This window comes from Oncorhynchus masou, unplaced genomic scaffold (genome assembly GCF_036934945.1).
Source record: "Oncorhynchus masou masou isolate Uvic2021 unplaced genomic scaffold, UVic_Omas_1.1 unplaced_scaffold_13___fragment_6___debris, whole genome shotgun sequence".
In the NCBI taxonomy this organism is placed as follows: Eukaryota; Metazoa; Chordata; class Actinopteri; order Salmoniformes; family Salmonidae; genus Oncorhynchus; species Oncorhynchus masou.
Genome location: NW_027016670.1, coordinates 65198 through 86298, shown reverse-complemented (window position 1 = coordinate 86298; position 21101 = coordinate 65198). Strand labels below are relative to the sequence as shown.

Here is a 21101-nt window from a genome sequence, read left to right as displayed (position 1 = left end):
TTCTATGGTGAACATGCGCACGCGGTCTCAGTTAAAATCACCATTGAAAGGGTCCCGTACAATGTGTGGTTGGTTCTGAATTACTATTCAAAAGGTAATGCGTATCATACATGTGGCGTGCCACATTCATCACGTGAATGGTATGATAATTCCCTCCTTTTAATGGAGGGATTGTAGTCTAATCCTGTGTCGAGACTGCTTTTCACTTCCTCACCACCGATAGCAGATATAATGGATGCAGCTCGCGTCGTGAAATTACTCGGTACTCTCTTGGCTGGGCCTGCGCGAGCAGAGTGGGGAGAGGGAGGGAGCGAATAGCGGCGGCAGCAGCAAGCCTCCAGCCCCGTAATCAAGAAAGAAACGCGAATTTACGCAAGAACGAAGTGCTGTAATTTGCTCAGTTGGTGGGTTACATCGGCTAAACTAAGTCCACCAGAGGTTCAGGCGACAGAAGGGGCCGTTTGTGGTGGCAACTTAAGACATTTGGGAACTCCGTAGGAGCAAAACAACAACAGCACAATACAGGATTGCACACACAGGCAGTGACAATAAAACAATACTTACCGACAAGTAGACTGGTGGCTGCCGAGGGAGCAGGCAGGACTAGGGAAAAAAGGAATTAAATACGTCATCAGCCTCTCCCTTCAGGTATTTAAACGTTATTTTCAAAACCGCAATTCTAGGAGAACTTTAAACTCATGAAAACTCGTGTCTTCATAGCTAGCTACTGTAGCTAACTAGCTTTGGCTAGAGTTTAGCTTACGAGTTTGCGTTATTAGCTAACCACTAGCTAGCGCTAGCTGGCTGGCTACCGTTAATGTGTTGTTTTCCAATAAACTTTTGGTGTTGTTTTTACCAACCCAAACAGTGAGGGGGTGCTGCAAGACTAGAGGGGAAGGGCAGGTTCCCTTCTCGACTTATTCCCCTCTACGTATTTTCCGAAAATGATGGCTGCGGAGGTCAGTAGCGAGGATACGGGCTCTGTCTCGGCAGGGAAAGGGGTGGCGGGCGGTGGAGGCCCAGAGTCGGCCCATTTTCCGTTTTATCCCAACCCGACCAGAGTGCGGGTCACTGATTTGGGCCAGGGAGCTGCAACAAACCTCCGCCACCCGTTGAACATCTCCCCAGACTCCCCCCCTGATATAAGTATGATTTACCCCGTGTCTGGAGGAGATACTGCCGGACCTGCATTGTCCGCTACAGGGAGTGGCGGACATGCAATTATTATAGGAACAAGTTCAGGGACCATTGGCAGTGTGTGCTACTCCCCCACCTCGGAGGGACCCGGCATCCGGATGTCACCCACCTCGGTGTGTCCCGACGGGTCAAGTGTCTTTCCCCCTCTGCCACCACCTCCCCCACCGCCCCCAGGCTACGGGGGACTCGGAACTGTGGATGAAAGCGACATGCAGGATGGACCTGAATACGAGGAAGAGGAGGTGGTCTTCCCCCTCTCAGCGCCGCCCACGAACCAGTAAGTATTTGTTTTATATACACTCAAATTGTTCTGTGTATTGTTCATTGACACTTAGTTTGAAAACCAAAATAGTATGTTTAAACGACCCGGGTATATTTCCTTCCTGCTGCGGCCATCACCAGTGCTCAAGTTTCTATTATACTTGTTGCAGCTGATGTCGCTATTGGCAGCAAGTCAAATTAAGGAGGTAGATGTCAGGGTGTTCCATTAACCTAGGTTGTTGTTAATCATAAATCTAGCGAATTAATGAATAATGTATATACCTGAGAACAATTGCCATTCATCTTTCAATGTAGAGAAATATTTGCATACTTATTTTCCCAACTAAACCAGTTCGTTCACTTGCTTACAATTATGAATGCAATATCATTCACGGAATAATTGTAATGCGTTTCCTTCAAGGCCACGCTAAAGTTATTTGGTCAGCCTGTGGCAGGTGTAGCAGATGTGAAACCTATCTAGCACCTGTCAAATATTTTTGCTTCATCATTCTGAGCACGGATTAGGATCTTCTTTTAATCCACAGAATCATGTAGTCATCTTTTTAAAATTATTTTATTGACTATGGTTTTCTAATTGTTATTCTCATGAAATAATTCATCTCACATGTCCCCCTCCTGAATAAGGCTAGCCCATGCCTAGCCAAGAACTCCACAATGATTTCATCCAGAGTTGAGCTCAGACTACACACAAAATTATATTTGGATCGACAATAACATTTTAGGACAATAGTTTACACCTAATGGAAACCGATAATTTAATGTAAAAAATAATTAATACATATCTACTTTTTAAAATTATGTTATTGAAACACAAACAAATTGAGAAATAATAATTTTAAATGATTGTCCGATTGATAAAATGTTTTCATGTTTCAACTCAATTAGAACCAGTACCTCCCAAATGAATGTTGTCAGTTTTAGCACTTGGAGTTGTTTGTCCTAACTACTAAATGAAAAATTCCTTTGTACACCCATCTGCTTCTTTCTCTTCTCTGAGCTTCTCTGCCAACTCCTAAGCCAGCAGTAAATAGTGTAGTGCAGGGAACAAACCAACAGGCCAGTTTAACTACAATGACAGTGACAGTTACATAAACTTTAAACTTTTTACATGTGGTTGTTTATTTAACTTAGTTAAAAAATATATACATCTTTGACAGAAGGAAATTTGATTAGTTAATTTCTACATGAATTAATCTGCAGCACATCAAGTTCCACTGAGTTAAAGGGATAATCCACAGCCAGACATAAGTCATTCAAACATTTTTTTTACGCCTCGGTTCAATCCCTATGATTTCACTTCTAAGTGGTCCATTTGTGTATTCAGGAAATTGTGTAGGAACGCGTCATAGCTACATGGTTCTCGTCACTGGAGATAACACACTCACATTTCATAACGCTTTTAAAACAATTACCTGCACTACAGATCGCCAAATCATCCAATAGAGGGTATGTGCATACTTGTCTAAAAACATCCATCGGTCTATATCATCTTGACAAAGTATATATTTCGCTTAGATGTGCTCAATCTAAACGGTGTATTAATGGTTTCTCCTTCAAGTACCATATCGCACAGCACCCTGTGGGTAACCTGGGGATGGGCCATTGTTGCATTAGCTGTGTATTCTGCACTGGGCAGAGGCGAACTGCAGTTGAACTCTGTGAGATAGACGCCTAAATGGATAGTCCAGTTTGTTATGTGATTTTACAGCTCTCTAGCTAGCTACTTCACATGCTGATATTGACTTTGGTATTATTGTGTGTAACTACGTTTTGTAGCTAGCTAGCCACCCAGCCCAGAGAGAACATTGCATTTTGTAGTTGAGCTGCAACAGATTTCTGCAATGATTTTCACATGTTACTACCAACTTTAAACTTTATATAAAGACAAAATGAACAATTTCTTCACAAATAATTATTTTCACATATTAGTGTTATTTAAGGCTCTTTACCACTGTTAATCATAAGAATTAGTGGTTTGTGGTGGATTATCCCCTTAAGTAAATTCTACCACATACAGTATAATTCCGCCATGAAACATACATTGATCGTGTAAAGGTACAAAATATGATGGCGCAGAAGTTCCTTTTTCTTTAATGTAGAGTTAAAATAAAAAAGACTCCTTTGAGTCAATATGCAGTCGATACTTCAAAAGTAAATCATTTAAACTGTGTACAAATGTTTGTTCTCTGTTGTGTGTCTGTTTGCTGAAATCCACTTTTCTTAGGTAAAACGTTAATCAATTAAAACCACTGACTGTTTCCTTCTTGCAATTGAATTGGCATGTTAACACTGAGTTTCTATCTTAGAGCAACAGCAATAAGAACAGTCGGTGGTTGTAATTTCATTAACATTTTATTACATTTCAGCAAACAAAAAAGCAAGCTACAACAGAGGACAAACATGGGTAGGCCTACATGGTAAATGTTTAAGAAATTTAAATGTTTAAGTCCAAGGTAATTTCAAAAATGCTAGTCTGCACTTCAACTCCATGGAGAAATCATCATGGAGTTGAGGTATTTGGCTAGCCTATGCCCTCCGACTGTAGGCTTTTGTGTCAGTGTGCTGCAGTAGGACTATCCATTGTGGGAGATGGAACTTATTGGGTTTCCCTACACAATCATATAGGCCTATGTATATTTCCTTTGTAGGGTGTGTGCTTGTGGCACTCGCGTTTGTCACAGTCTCATTAAAGAAGTGCTGAGCTTTATCATTTCTGGCCTCACGCTGTGAGATATGGAAGTGACTGGGGCTGAAGTGTGGAATCAGCTCTTATTTTAGGAGCTACATATCTCCCTGTCAGATTGCAGAGGAAGGGGGAAGGCCAGCTTTTTAGCTCCCATTCGTCTCTACATTTGTGATGAACAACGCTTTGGAAGCAGCCCAACTGGAAATCCACTGCTTACAAGCAGTGAAAATAAATGTTTAGCCCAACGCCAGTAGTTTCACCACAATTTCCTTTATATCCCTTTCTGTAGGAGCGCCAGTGACACAATGTCACGTGTATAGAATGGGAATTTTTTTTTACCCTTGTTTTTTTTCCCCACAATGAGAGAGGTCAGAATTGTTTTTTAAATGTATTTTTTAATCAACTATAGGGACATTTCACACAACTGGAATCTGCTGCAACACAAGTCCTCTTTATCTGGTCTGTGAGTTGTGGTGACCTGGCCACTGTAAACTAGCATGTTCAGGCTTAGTGCCTGGTGTGACATGCTGTGCCAAAGGTTACAAATTACCCTACCATACGTACACAGTCTTGTCAGACAAAACAAAGTGCGTTGCACTTCAACATCAAGACTCCGAGAAACTATTTTGCATTAAGCATTATTGGTTCTTTGGCTGATTTCATATTTATTGTTGTCAATGGAGCATAGCACTACAAATCTGCTACAGTCAGCAATTTTCCATCATCACTTATCATTGACACATAGTTGAGGCCCTAACACATTTTAGCTCATGCCTTTAAAAGTCTCAAACAGTTATTCTGATAAAACATTAAATGCTACATGACCAAATGTATGTATACACCTGCTCGTCGGACATCTCATTTCAAAATCATGGGCATTAATATGGAGTTGGTCTGCCCCTTTGCTGCTATAACAGCCTCCTGGGAAAGCTTTCCACTAGATGTTGGAACATTGCTGCGGGGACTTGCTTCCATTCAGCCACGAGCATAAGTGAGGTCTGGTACTGATGTTGGGCGATTAGGCCTGGCTCTCAGTCAGCGTTCCAATTCATCCCAAAGGTGTTCAATGGGGTTGGGGTCAGAGCTCTGTGCAGGCCAGTGAATTTCTTCCATACCAATATCAACAAACCATTTCTGTATGGACCTCGCTTTATGCAGAGGGGCATAGTCATGCTGAAACAGGAAAGGGCGTTCCCCAAACTGTTGCCACAAAATTGGAAGCACAGAATTGTCTAGAAAGTTATTGTTTGCTGTAGCATTAAGATTTCCCTTTACTGGAACTAAGGGGCCTAGCCCAAATCAAGAACCTCCCAGACCATTATTCCTCCTCCACCAAACTTTACAGTTTGTACTATGCTTTCGGGCAGGTAGCGTTCTCCTGGCATCCATGTTTGTCTGTCGGACTAACACATGGTGAAGAGTGATCAATCAATCCACGGAATACATTTCCACTGCTCTAGAGTCTCTAGTTACGGCGAGGTTTACACCACTCAAGCCGACGCTTGACATTTTGCATGGGGATCTTAGGCTTGTGTGCGTCTGCTCGGCCATGGAAACCCATTTCATTAAGCTCCCGACTAAGTTCTTGTGCTGATGTTGCTTCCAGGGGTAGTTTGGGACTCGGTAGTGAGTGTTGCAACCGAGGACAGACAATTTTTACGAGCAACCTTCAACAGCATTGTCCCGTTCTGTGAGCTTACCGCTTTGCGGCGCTCCTGTTTTTATTTTTTATTTGTCATTATAGGGTGTTATGAGGGGAACTATTTAATGAATTTTAGAATAAGGCTGTAACATAACAAAATATGAAAAAAGTCAAGGGGTCTGAATACTTTCTGAATTCACTGTATAGTGTATCCCCCCTCCCCTGTATATGTATATATATATTTTTATATATTTTTTTTCTCATGTTAAACTAACAGGAAGTCTGAAAAGACAGACTTGAGTGGGTGTTGAGCTAGTAGGCTGAGTGGATGGGGAGCTCGCCTTGACTGGTGGTTCTTTGAAGCAACATGGATGCAGTGACATTTTCTCAAACAATTTTGCCAATACACAATGCAACTCGAACAACATTGAAATTGCATGCAACTTCACATCATGGTTTCACCAAATATTTGTTTCCAACTGTTTTGTTGTTGTAACAGCATTAATAATGACAAAATGTTGTCTGTAGGCTAATTTAGCTATCTAGCCCAAGTGGAATTATCAGCACTGTTTAGCAAGCTGATTGAAGTGCACACCTTCGCTGATTGAAGTGCACACACTGTCGACCAGGGCCTTAGAGTGGTGACACACCATCCGTCCACACACCAAGTCCATAGGCGACTCCTTACACTGTCACTCTCAGGGCTGGACATCCTAACATCCCTGGCAGCGTAATGGACACCTCTTGAGGACAGTGGAGTTGAGAGGATTCCGCCCTTGCCACGAAATGATGACCCAGTTAAGACGCGGGTCTTATCCGCATGTGCCACTAATCCACTGTGGAGAGGTGACTGTCTGAAGCAGTGGTGCCGTCCCATGGATGATGCATCATCTGATAAACAGGCAGACAAGTGCACAGTTAAGATAATATAAAATCTCTTATTCCATTTTCTCTGTTTTAGTTTTTCCAGGTTAACGTTCTTCCCAGTTTTTTTTTTTTTACAGGTTTTCGCGCTCAAAATATGTGTTTTTTAGAAAAACAACTAAATTGTTCTATTAATAAATCCACAACTACGCTTAAACCACATCAGCAGACCAATTTTGAGCCCTGGGAAAATAGATTTTTGTGTATAGTTACCCTTTTAATGCAAGTGTGGACCAGCAAGAAACCATTGTTTGTGTAGTGTCATGTGATTGCAGAGTTTGAAAAACATTCATGATATAATTCTGCCAAGCAGGCATAGACTACTTTGTAGTTACCATTTTAATTAAGAAGGTTTTTGGTAGAGCCTGACAAATATGGGATTTTTGGGTCTGATGCCGATTATATCTGAAGCTATATTGTAGAATGAAAAACACACTTTTAACACATTATGCTCCAAGGGGTTAACAAATACTCATGCAGGGAAATGCTTTCTGCTCTCGTTTTAGTGACACACATTGTTTTTAGCTAGCTAAATTAGAATCTTATCTCATCATGAACACAATCACATGGTCCAAATGATAGATCTGCGCCAACTGTCTTGCAGATTGCATATCTCGGAAAACTAATGAAATAAGCCCACTAACATAATAGGCCCAGACAGTAATGGTGTCTTTTGTATCAAGTGCGTGTGTTCATTTTGGCACCAGTCCAGTGTTCACACATAGCACTGGCTAGATGGAGACTAACTCCATTCCTATACCGCCTTATGTGGTGGGCTCTGATTGTACAAGGATACAATGTACAGATTCACTATGTGAAGGGTTCAGCGAATGTGGTTGCCGATGCTCTATCACGGGTTTAGTAACTGAGGATTGTAACTGTTGGGTTTTGTTATTGCAAACTGTAAGTTTGCAGGTTTTGGGGTGGGCGTGTTAGGTTCCCCAGTTTCTGTGTTGTGGGTTTGTTTGTATGTATTTCAGGAAATGGCTTCCTGGATTCCCCCAAGCAGCTGATTGGTTGGCCCCATTGCAGAGTGTAGCTGACCCAGCCCTCTCGTCAGGGGATACAGCTGTCTGCAATTACATAGTCTTTTGCCAGCTGTATAAAAGCCAGTGTTGCTTTGCTCAAAGAGAGAGCTTATTAGTATGTCCTGTGTTGGTTGTTGCGCACTTTTTTTCTTTTTTTTTTTTGTAAAGTATTTTTTAGCCGGTCCTGCTGAGGTATGTTTTTATCATAAGGACTGTGTTTTGATTATTGAAACTGTTCACGTTAAGTCAGTATTATTCTCTTTTTGTTCCCAGGGGGGAAGGGGAAGGCACCTTGGGAGTGTTTAGGCAAGAGCCCTGCGGGCATACATATACCTTTAGAATATAAGACCTGGGCAGACCATCCCCTGTATTTTGGTTAGTGCGCCAGGTGGTGCTAGTTAGGTATGTTGTGGGTAGGTAGGAGAGTTTAGAGTTAGTGTCCTAACTTCTACTTTCTTTGCTTTGGTTCTGTCCAGACCCCTTTTCCCCAAATTTCTGTGTGAAGGAATAAATTCCCTGTTAACGGTAAAATACTCTCTGTCATCCTTACCCGTAACTACAGTCACATACCTCTTTCACTCCACGGGGAGTTGAGTGTAGCAGGGCATTGCGTTCCCTCCTCCAAGAGGCGTGCGTAACACTGATATTGACTTTGGTATTATTGTGTGTAGCTACGTTTTGGTTGCTAACTAGCCATCCAGCCCAGAGAGAGCATTGCATTTTGTAGTTGACTTGTGCTGCAACAGATTTCCACAATGATTTTCACATGTTGCTACCAACCTTGTATAATGACAAAATGAACAATTTCATCACAAATATTGTTTACTAAGTAAGAACAGGGCTGCTTGCTTGGTGATGTGTAGATTATTTACTTATTCAAATGCATGGTTGCTGTCTGTCATGCCTACTCTCTTCAATGTTGTGACTTAGGGCTGAATGATGTTTAATGAGCAGCTCGTAGAGCACCCTCTTAAGGCAACCTTTGGAAAAATAAATGACCGCAACTGAGCAGATGTATTTGTTCACTCTACGTATATAGACGGGCATTCCTGTGCCATTTCAGAAAGTTGCAGGAAAATACAAACATTTAAATCGACACATTGTGTGATATCTTAAGCCTCAAGCACTGCGATGCATTGCCTTAGACCGCTTCGCCACTCGGGGAGCCCTCAGTGCTTTCTCTCTATATGCAGTAGGCTTGGGCGATAAACCGTATACTGGAGTATTTCGGAATACCCACGGCATGATTTTCAAATAAATTATATCCAGCCCAGGGCTCCAGCTATGCATTTGTCAGTGGCGCAAAGTACTTAAGTAAAAATACTTTAAAGTACTACTTAAGTAGGGTTTTTGGGGGGTATCTTGACTATTTATATTTTTGACAACTTATATGTTTCTAATGAAAATCATGTACTTTTTACTCCACACATTTTCCTTAACACCCAAAATGCTTAGCAGGACAGGAAAATGTGTCATTCACACACTTTTCAAAATAAAATCCACTGTTATCCCTACTGCCACTGATCTGGGGGACTCACTAAACACAAATGCTTAGTTTGTAAAGATGCCTGAGCGTTGGTGTGGCCCTTGCTATCTGTAAATTTAGAAAAGAAAATGGTGCCATCTGGTGTGCTTAATATAAGGAAATTGAAATGATTTATTTTTTACTTTTGATATTTTAGCAATTACATATACTATTGATACTTAAGTATATTTAAAACAATACTTGACTCACTTTTTTGTGATTAATTTTCTATTAAGCTATCTTTACTTTTACTCAAGCATGACAATTGGGTACTTTTTCCACCACTGGCATTTGGTTCGCTAACTAAGTTGCTAGATATCAAGCTTCTAGGTTACAACAGAGACTTCCAATCCCCTCCTGGATCAAGAGCCCTGTTGCCCTAAAATAGTTTTGTGCATAAAAAAAAAATATTATTTTAATTATTTTGTAGGGTTTTGAAAATCATACCGTTGGCATTTTGAAATACGCTGGGAAACAGTATATCACCCAAGTCTGACCATGACCAGATTCAAACCCTTTGAGCCCCCCTTCCGTCCACCATATGGTGGAACCAATCAACGTCCTCAGATAATCAACGAGAGGCACCTGTATTGGGCGCTGAAGTCAAATTATAACAATGGCTGCTCTTGAGGGGGTTGGTGTTGATGCTGCTATAGAAGCAGTTAATGCAAACAAGTTTCTATTGGACAAATTCAAATAAGCCCCCCCCTCCCCTGTTTTGTTCCATTTGGTTCTTAAATGGTTTTCGTAATGAATACGCCCCGGGTCTAGTGAGGAGGACCACAAAAACAAGACCCCTTCTTCCTGTCTAACATACAGGATGCAGTAAATGAGGGAGAGGTTGAGGTTATACACTGTAGCTCTGTTCTGCAAGGCCTATGGTCAAAGCCATTATGCCTACAGCACCCGTCTACTGACCTTGCAAGTCTTTGCCCTTGGTTGGCACAGTCTTACCTGGTTCTGGAATGGGAAGGGAAAGAAAATCACTCTTGACTTGGAACACCTCAACTTCTTTTAAGTCAATTTTGAAGAACCTGGGTCCAAACATGACTGAGCAAGCAGCAGACAGGATTAGCAAGTCCATTGGTGTACTTGATGGAAACCAGATGTTGAGTTGGAGGCATTCATTTTTCACCTCGTCTGCTCAGGGATTTGAACCAGAGACCTTTTGGTTAATGGCTCAACACTCTTAACCATTAGGCTACATGCTGTCCATCATGCTGCTTGACAGACCAGGGACATTTTAGCTTTTGTGGAGGTTGTCAGGGAGGCAGAGCTGTTCAAAACCAAACCAGGCAGAGTTCACAGCATTTCCTTGTTTTAAAAGAATCATTCTCTCAAAAGTGAAGTACAGTGAGTTGTGGGGGTGGATGGGGTCCAACTTGGAGTGGAGAAATGCTCCCGTTTTGATTTGAAACGGCTTTAGGTGCCAGGCTAGCTTGGGAGGTGGTTGGCTTAGTCTGACAGTCAAACCCTGTCAGGATTAGGCTCAATCAACTGTTGTCACTAAACATTTATTGTTCTGTTTGTATTTATCAGTACAACTTTTTATCTGCTTTTATCTGTAGAACTTCCCATGTATCATTGTTCTACTGTAACAAAGTAAAAATATAACTTTTATTTTAGCTTCTTGATGAATTAATAATTTGAAAAAAATCTGTAATGTTAACAATTGAAATTAAACCCCACTGACTTAATTTTCTTATTCAGTTGCATTTGGACATATATACAGATAGTAATAGCCTAATTTCTGAGCAGTCATTCTTTCATGTCCCTCACAGACCTAGAGGTGATTAAACCCAGCAAGACAGAGCTATTGTCCTGTTACATGATGGGAAATCAGCTGGCTAGGTTCTTCTTGAATTTGCTTGCTTCAGGATAGGGTTAAGAATGAAGTGAAAATTACCACAACCCATATTTAAGAAGTTACAAACGGGGGGGGGGGGTCTGATTCTTGATCAGCACTCCTACTTTAAGATGCTTTAGGAATATGGATCTAGAAGATGAACGGGCAGTGGTTTTATTCAGTGACAATGTTTATTCATCCTCTTTGGAAAGCTCTATTTGGAGACTGGCTCTCCCCTGGTTGAAATAAAATAAGATCCAACATAAGTCTATAAAAGAAAGTACAACAATATCCATATTTATGGACTTGCAAACCAAAGTAATCATACTGTCTGTAACATTGTAACGTTAGAGTAAGGCATATAGCTAGCTAAGGTTAGCTAGCTAGTTGAGAAGGTCTGTTACTTGGCTAGCAACGTGGCCCTTAGTTCTGCACTGCCTGTCGTCAAGCTTTGCAATTCTGAGGTGACCTGCTATTTGCAGCTTATCTACTGTTCCGTGGTCTATGATTCTTAGCTCCCCCCCCTCTATGTGAATCCTGTGATCAGGCTCCATGACTGGGCGTGTAGGCTATTCCTCTGTGTCATGTTAGCTGGCACCAACATGCAGGCCGGGAGTGAGGTGGTAATCATTCACAGAGTTGGACATGGTTCCGTACTCTTTCTTCCAGAGTGTGAGTCTGCTAAACATAGCACTTTGTAGCACGCCACGGAGAGGGCGACTCGGATCACACCTCCTGTACAACAGAGGCTTATTCATCAACAATGGTGGGATCAGTGTTTCACGCTAACAACTGCTTAGCGAAGAAGGCAAGGGAGGCGTCAGGAGCCCTAATGCCACACTCCCCACCTCCGAGAACACCGTCCCTGTGCCTGAACTAAAACAAATAGGGCACTAGGAAACAAGCCATTGATTTTGAGTTTCCATGAAGATTAAAGAGGATTTTGAGTCGTAAACTGTTTCCCTAAGGGGGGGGAGTTGTACAGTGCCTTCAGAAAGTATTGGTACGACTTGACTTATTCCACGTTTTGTGTTACAGCCTGAATTCAAAATGAATTCAATTTTTTTCTCGAAACCATCAACACACAATACACCATAATGATGATGTGAAAACCATGTTTTTGAAAATGTTTGCAAATGAAATGCAGAAATATATCTTACCTAAGTATTCACAGCCCTGAGTTAATACTTTGTAGACGCACCTTTGGCAGCGATTATAGCCGTGAGTCTTTCTGGGTAAGTCTCTAAGCACTTTCCACACCTTGATTGTGCAACATTTCCCCATTTTTATTATTTTCAAAATTCTTCAAGCTCTGTCAAATATGTTGTTGATCATTGCTAGACAACCATTTTCAAGTCTTGCCATAGATTTTCAAGCATATTCAAGTCAAAACTGCAACTTGCCCACTCAGGAATATTCACTGTCTTCTTGGTAAGCACCTCGTGTAGATTTTGCCTTGTGTTTTTAGAAAATTGTCCTGCTGAAAGGGGAATTCTTCTCACAGTTTCTGGTGGAAAGCAGACTAAACCAGGTTTTCCTCTAGGATTTTACCTGTGTATTATTTTATCCTGTATCTCCCCAGTCTTTAACGATTACAAACAAACCCATATTTTTTTTTAAACTTTATTTAACCAGGCAAGTCAGTTAAGAGCAAATTCTTATTTTCAATGATGGCCTAGGAACAGTGGGTTAACTGCCTGTTCAGTAGCAGAACGACAGATTTGTACCTTGTCAGCTCGGGGATTTGAACTTGCAACCTTCCGGTTACTAGTCCAACGCTCTAACCACTAGGTTACCCTGCCGCCCCATAACATGATGCAGCCACCATTATGCTTGAAAATATGGAGAGTGGTACTCAGTAATGTGTTGTATTGTATTTGCCCCAAGCATTAACACTTTGTTTTAAGGACAAAATCATTTTTTTGCTGTATTACTTTACTGCCTTACATGATGCATGTTTTGGAATATGTTTCACTCTGTCAATTAGGTTAGTATTGTGGAGTAACTACAGTATTGTCGATCCATCCTCAGTTTTCTCCTAGCACAGCAATTAAATTGTAACTTCAAGTCACCACTGGCCTCTTGGTGTAATCTCTGAGCAGTTTCCTTCCACTCAGGCAACTAATTTAGGAAGCACACCTGCATCTTTGTAGTGATTGGGTGTATTGAGACACCATCCAAAGTGTAATTCTTAACTTCGCTCAAAGGCATATTCTGTGTCTGCTTTTTTATTTTTTATAAATATAAATAGGTGCCCTTTTTTGCACTGCGTTGGAAAACCTCCCTGGTTTTTGTGGTTGAATCATTTTTTTTAAATTCCCTGCACGGGGGAGGGACCTTACAATTAGCTGTATGTTTAGGGTACAGAGACGAGATATCATGTGAAACCCTATTGCATACAGTCCATTCAACTTATTATGTGACTTGTTGAGCACATTTGTACTCTGGATCTTATTCACACAAGACATTTCAGCTTTTCATTTTTAATTATGTTGTAAAAATGTCAAACATTTCCTCTTTGACATTGAGCTATTGTGTGTAAACCAGTGAAATTTCAAAATATATTCATTTTAAATACAGGCTGTAACACAAAATCAAGGGTGTGAATACTTTCTGAAGGCATTGTAGATCAGCGGGTGTGTGATTGAGTTTGCCAGATAAGTAGTTGGTCATGAAAACGTTGCTTGCTGAAGGGCTAATTGAGCACCCACACTCTCTAATTGCCTTTTTGACATGTGGAATTCCTAAAGGCGGGAGGATCCAGTCACATACCTATCCCCTTGTTGAGACAGTCCTTTATAACAATTCACTTTTTTGTCTGTCGTTGCAAAGATTTGGTGACAGGTAATCCCAACAATTAGAATTAGTATAGGCCTCGGAGAGCCTTATTAAGAATGTAGCCTAATTTCCTGGGCCTTAGCGTTTAAAATTACTGCAATGCCACAACTGTAAAACCACAAGCCGCGCCACTAAAACTAAATGCAGCTTGTATTGCAGTGTTCAGCTTTATCTGGTTTTTCCTGGATGCTGGTTGAAAGTTCTTTAGTTGTTGCTAAATGAAGTTTGTCGTCTTACTGCAATGATGTATGCATTAGTTTCTAACGGTAACATTCATATTAGATCACATGCTCTGTTCGGTGCATTGGTAAGGCATACAGTTTCCAAGCATTTTCTGCATGATACGCAATGTCCTGTCATGACTCTCCAGTACCCACACTGCCCTGCCTTTTTCTCCTGCATCCTGTTTTCAAGACTTCTGAGCTGCTCATTGTGGCCTCCATAGGATCTTCAGAGACTTTCTACAATAGTTTGGGATTTTATCTATACTGAACAAAAATATAACTTGTAAAGTGTTGGTCCCATGTTTCATGAACTGAAATAAAAAGATTCCAGAAATCTACTATATGCCCAAAAAGCGTATTTCTCCAAAATGTTTTGCACATAAATGTGTTTACATTCCTGTTAGTGAGCATCTACCTGACAGCTGTGGCATATCAAGAAGCTGAATAAACGGCATGATCATTACACAGATGCACCTTGTGCATGGGAAAACAAAAGGCCACTCTAAAATGTGCAGTTCTGTCACACAACACAATTCCACAGATGTCTCAAGTTCTGAGGGAGAGTGCAATTGGCATGCTTCCACCAGAGCTGTTGCTAGAGAATGTAATTCTCTTTTATCTACCACTTCCAACGTTCTGTTAGAATTTGGCAGTACGTCCAACCGGCCCCACAACCCCAGACAACGTATAACCACACCAGCCCAATATCTCCAAATCCGGCATCTTCACCTGCGGGATCGTCTGAGACCAGACAGCTAATGAACAGTCAACAGCCTGATAAACTCTATGCGAAGGGGAGAGAGTGCATTTGGAAAGTATTCAGACCCCTTGATGTTTTTCACATTTGGTTAACTTACAGCTTTATTCCTAAAATGGAATAAAAATGTGTCTTCCCTAATCAACACAATACCCCATAATGACAAAGCGAAAACAGGTTTTTAGAAGATATATACAGTACCAATAAAAAGTTTGGACACCTCATTCCAGTGTTAGGATCACTACTTTATTTTAAGAATGTGAAATGTCAGAATAATAGTTTATTTCAGCTTTTATTTCATCACATTCCCAGTGGGTCAGAAGTTTACATGCACTCAATTAGTATTTGGTAGCATTGCCTATAAATTGTTTAACCTGGTTCAAATATTTTGGGTAGCCTTCCACAAGCTTCCCACAATAAGTTGGGTGAATTTTGGCCCATTCCTCCTAACAGAGCTGGTGTAACTGAGTCAGGTTTGTAGGCCTCCTTGCACGCACACACTTTTTCAAATCTGCCCACAAATGTTCTATGTGATTTAGGTGAGGGCTTTGTGATGGCCACTCCAATACCTTGACTTTGTTGCCCTTAAGCCAATTTACCACAACTTTGGAAGTATGCTTGGGGTCATTGTCCATCTAGAAGACCCATTTGCAACCAAGCTTTACACTGGTGTACACTTGTATGATTTGTGAATTATTATGAATATTTCTGTTAATGAATTTAGCTCGCTAGTATTTCACTGGGTCTTGTCAAATCAATCCCGTTAACGGGATTGGCACGTGAAGGGATCACTAAGAGGTTTTAACTTCCTGACTGCTATCTTGAGATTTTGCTGAAATCTATCCACATAATATTCCTTCCACCTCGCCAACATCCAGTGAAATTGCAGGGCGCCAAATTCAAACATCTCATAATTAAAATTCCTCAAACATAAGTATTTTACACCATTTTAAAGATCAACTTCATGTTAATCCAGCCACAGAGTCTGATTTCAAAAGGCTTTACGGCAAAAGCACACCGTGCGATTATATTAGGTCACGGCTAGCCACAGAGAACCATATAGCCATTTTCCAAAGAAGGGGAGATGTCACAAAAGACAGAAATAGTGTTAAAATGAATCACTAACCTTTGATCTTCACTGGATGGCACTCCCAAGATTCCATGTTAGACAAGTGTGTTTTGTTCGATGAAGTTAATCTTTATGTCCAAAAATCTCATTTGAAATTGATGCGTTATGTTCAGAAATGTATTGTCTCAAACAAACATCCGGTGAAAGTGCAGAAAGCCACATCAAATTACAGAAATACTCATCATAAACATTGATTAAAGATACGAGCGTTAAACATATGATTTAAAGATCAACTTCTCCTTAACTTCTCTAGGATAGGGGGCAGCATTTGGAATTTTGGATGAAAAGCACGCCCAAATTCAACTGCCTGCTATACTCATCCCCAGAAGATTAGATATGCATATTATTAGTGGATTTGGATAGAAAGAAACTTGAATCATGTCTGTGAGTATAACAGAACTTATGTAGAAGGCGAAATCCCAGGGACAAACCATTCAGCCTTTTCTTTTTGAGGGAATCCAGATTTCTAAGGGACTTGCTTGCAGTTCCTACCGCTTCCACTGGATGTCACCAGTCTTTAGAAATTGGTTGAAGTTTTTCCTTTGTGTAATGAAGTAGCCCTTTTCAAAACGAGTGTCACTTCATGTGTACTGTTTGATAGAGGTGCATGACCAGAGAGCTAGCGTCGGTTTGTTCCTGTATTGAACACGGATCAGCCCATCTTCAATTTTATTGATTATTTACTTTAAAAAATATCTAAAGTTGTATTACAAAAGTGGTTCTGAAATGTTTTGGCAAAGTTTACAGGTAATGTTTGAGATATTTTGTAGTCATGTTGCGCAAGTTGGAACCGGTGTTTTTCTGGATCAAACGCGTCAAATAAATGGACGGAATTAATCGAACAAAAGGACCATTTGTGATGTTTATGGGACATATTGGGGTGCCAACAGAAGAAGCTCGTCAAAGGTATGGCATGATTTATATTTTTATTTCTGCATTTTGTGTTGCGCCTGCAGGGTTGAAATATGTTTTCTCTCTGTTGTTTATGGAGGAGCTATCCTCAGATAATAGCATTGTTTGCTTTTGCCAAAAAGCCTTTTTGAAATCTGACATGTTGGCTGGATTCACAACACATGTAGCTTTAATTTGGTATCTTACATGTGTGATTTCATGAAAGTTAGATTTTTATGGGAATTTATTTGAATTTGGTGCACTGCATTTTTCTCTGGCTTTTGGCCAAGTGTGACGCTACCTTCCCACATATCCTAGAGAGGTTAAAAAAACTATAAACCTCAGATTTCCCACTTCCTGGTTGGATATTTCTCAGGCTTTTGCCTGCCATATGAGTTCTGTTACGTCACGTCACCCCGCTCCTCCGCTCTCTCCACTGGCTTCCAGTTGAAGCTCGCATCCGCTACAAGACCATGGTGCTTGCCTACGGAGCTGTGAGGGGAACGGCACCGCAGTACCTCCAGGCTCTGATCAGGCCCTACACCCAAACAAGGGCACTGCGTTCATCCACCTCTGGCCTGCTCGCCTCCCTACCACTGAGGAAGTACAGTTCCCGCTCAGCCCAGTCAAAACTGTTCGCTGCTCTGGCCCCCCAATGGTGGAACAAACTCCCTCACGACGCCAGGACAGCAGAGTCAATCACCACCTTCCGGAGACACCTGAAACCCCACCTCTTCAAGGAATACCTAGGATAGGATAAGTAATCCTTCTCACCCCCCCCCCCCTTAAATGATTTAGATGCACTATTGTAAAGTGGCTGTTCCACTGGATGTCAGAAGGTGAATTCACCAATTTGTAAGTCGCTCTGGATAAGAGCGTCTGCTAAATGACTTAAATGTAAATGTTATACTCAGACATTATTTTAACAGTTTTTCAAACTTTAGAGTGTTTTCTATCCAAATCTACTAATTATATGCACATTCTAGCTTCTGGGCCTGAGTTGCAGGCAGTTTAGTCTGGGCACCTTATTCATCCAAGCTACTCAATACTGCCCCCCGTTCCCAAAGAAGTTTAAGGCACAGTCAACTTATTATATGTAAACTTCTGACCCACTGGAATTGTGATACAGTGAAATAATCTGTAAACAATTGTTGGGAAAATGATTTATGTCATGCACAAAGTAGATGTCCTAACTGACTTGCCAAAACTATAGTTGTTTGAAACACTAGGTGTTTGGTTGAAACATTAGTTTGGAGTCATTAAAACCTGTTTGTAAATTTCCAACTAACTGTATATCTCTATCACACATGCACACACACAAATTCAATGACGTGATTCTCTGCCAATAATTCGATTTAGAGGATTGGTGGATTTTAAATTAATTTTAAATAATTGGCGGAGAGTCACGTCATTGAAAAAAAAAAAATATATATATATATATACACACACACACACACACACACACACAGTGGAGCAAAAAAGTATTTAGTCAGCAACCAATTGTGCAAGTTCTCCCATTTAAAAAGATGAGGCCTGTAATTTTCATCATAGTTACACTTCAACTATGACTCAAAAAATTAGAAAAAAAAAATCCAGAAAGTCACATTAAAAATCCTACAATGAATTTATTTGCAAATTATGGTGGAAAATAAGTATTTGGTCACCTACAAACAAGCAAGATGTCTGGCTCTCACAGACCTGTAACTTCTTCTTTAAGAGGCTCCTCTGTCCTCCACTCGTTACCTGTAATAATGGCACCTGTTTGAACTTGTTATCAGTATAAAAGACACCTGTCCACAACGTCAAATAGTCACACTCCAAATTCCACTATGGCCAAGACCAAAGAACTGTCAAAGGACACCAGAAACAAAATTGTAGACCTGCACCAGGCTGGGAAGACTGAATCTACAATAGGTAAGCAGCTTGGTTTGAAGAACTCAACTGTGGGAGCAATTATTAGAAAATGGAAGACATACAAGACCACTGATAATCTCCCTCGATCTGGGGCTCCATGCAAGATCTCACCCCGTGGGGTCAAAATGATCACAAGAATGGTGAGCAAAAATCCAAGAACCACACGGGGAGACCTAGTGAATGACCTGCAGAGAGCTGGGACCAAAGTAACAAAGCCGACCATCAGCAAGGGCATTGAAGATGAAACATGGCTGGGTCTTTCAGCATGACAATTATCCCAAACACACCGCCCGGGCAACGAAGGAGTGGCTTCGTAAGAAGCATTTCAAGGTCCTGGAGTGGCCTAGCCAGTCTCCAGATCTCAACCCCATAGAAAGTCTTTGGAAGGAGTTGAAAGTCCGTGTTGCCCAGCAACAGCCCCAAAACATCACTGCTCAAGAGGAGATCTGCATGGAGGAATGGGCCAAAATACCTTGTGAAGACTTACAGAAAACGTTTGACCTCTGTCATTGCCAACAGGGTATAAAGTATTGAGAAACGTTTGTTATTGACCAAATACTTATTTTCCACCATAATTTGCAAATCAATTCATTAAAAATCCTACAATGTGATTTTCTGGCGAGGAAAAAAAATTCTCCTCATTTTGTGAGTCATAGTTGAAGTGTACCTATGAAAATTACAGGCCTCATTTTTTTAAGTAGGAGAACTTGCACAATTGGTGGCTGACTAAATACTTTTTTGCCCCACTGTGTGTGTGAGTGGTTCAGTGGTCTAAGACACTGCATTGCAAACTGCGTTGCTACAGATGCCGGTTCGATACCCGTGCCGGCCGCAACCGGGAGACCCATGAGGCGACGGTGGGTTTTTGGTTTCTCTCCCTCTATACCAGAAGTAAATCATTCTGAATGACAAACTGGCTTTATTTAGTAATTGTCCCACCCCATTTTCAAGAATGATCTTTTCTCCCCTACTTTAGGTTATTTGAAAATGAAATCTCAAAATATAATTATTTTTAAGCAAAGTGATTTATTTAATTAATTTAGAATTATATAAAAGCCCCTTTAGATATTCTCACAGATCAGATTTGCCCGACTGAAAAATGCCCCTTGGATTTAGAGGATTGGAGGATTCTAAATTAATATCTATGGGGCATTTTTTGTTAGGGCAAATCTGATCTGTGAGAAAATCTTAGGGGCTTTTATATAATAATGAATGAAGGAATGAAATAATAATAATCACTTTGTTAAAAAAAAAAAAAATATATATATATATATATATATATATATATATATATATATATATATATATATATATATATATATATACATCCATCCATCCATCCATCCATCCATCCATCTGGGGAACGGGCGGGCCAGTCCATAGCATCAATGCCTTCCTCTTGCAGGAACTGCTGACACACTCCAGCCACATGAGGTCTGGCATTGTCTTGCATTAGGAGGAACCAGGGCCAACCGCACCAGCATATGGTCTCACATTTTGCAGGGCTCTGGCAGTGCCCCTCCAGCTCCTCCTTGCACAAAGGCAGAGGTAGCGGTCCTGCTGCTGAGTTGTTGCCCTCCTACGGCCTCCTCCCGTCTCCTGATGTACTGGCTTGTCTCCTGGTAGCGCCTCTATGCTCTGGACACTACGCTGACAGACACAGCAAACTTTCTTGCCACAGTTCGCATTGATGTGCCATCCTGGATGAGCTGCACTACCTGAGCCACTTGTGTGGGTTGTAGACTCCGTCTCATGCTACCACTAGAGTGAAAGCACTGCCAGCATTCAAAAGTTACCAAAACATCAGCCAGGAAGCATAGGAACTGAGAAGTGGTCTGTGGTTATCACCTTCAGAATCACTCCTTTATTGGGGGTGTCTTGCTAATTGCCTATAATTTCCACCTGTTGTCTATTCCATTTGCACAACAGCATGTGAAATTTATTGGCAATCAGTGTTGTTTCCTAAGTGGACAGTTTGATTTCACAGAAGTGTGATTGACTTGGAGTTACATTGTGTTGTTTAAGTGTTCCCTTTATTTTTTTGAGCAGTGTATTTTGGAGATTTCGTTTTCAAATAACCTAAAGTGAGTGAGGAAAAAGGCTGTTCTTGAACATGGGGTGAGGCATTCTTACTCATTTCTAAATAAAGTCAGTTTGTTATTTAGTTGTTTGTTTCTGTTTTTAGAGGGAGAGAAACCAAAAGCCCACTATTTGCCTC

The 21101-nt window shown here is 40.9% G+C and overlaps 1 protein-coding gene across 3 annotated transcripts in view; it reads left to right on the top strand.

The window, feature by feature from the left end:
- Positions 1-39: 39 nt before the first annotated feature.
- The window catches only part of LOC135539016 (ras GTPase-activating protein 1-like), a 53250-nt gene continuing 32188 nt past the window's right edge, over positions 40-21101 (top strand). For 2 of the 3 annotated variants that reach the window (XM_064964903.1, XM_064964901.1), the window contains exon 1: positions 40-1474. In XM_064964903.1, coding sequence (XP_064820975.1) covers positions 945-1474 — 530 coding nt within the window. In that variant the 5' untranslated portion in view covers positions 40-944. The remainder of the gene's footprint in view (positions 1475-21101) is intronic. The other variant, XM_064964902.1, reaches the window with a different exon arrangement.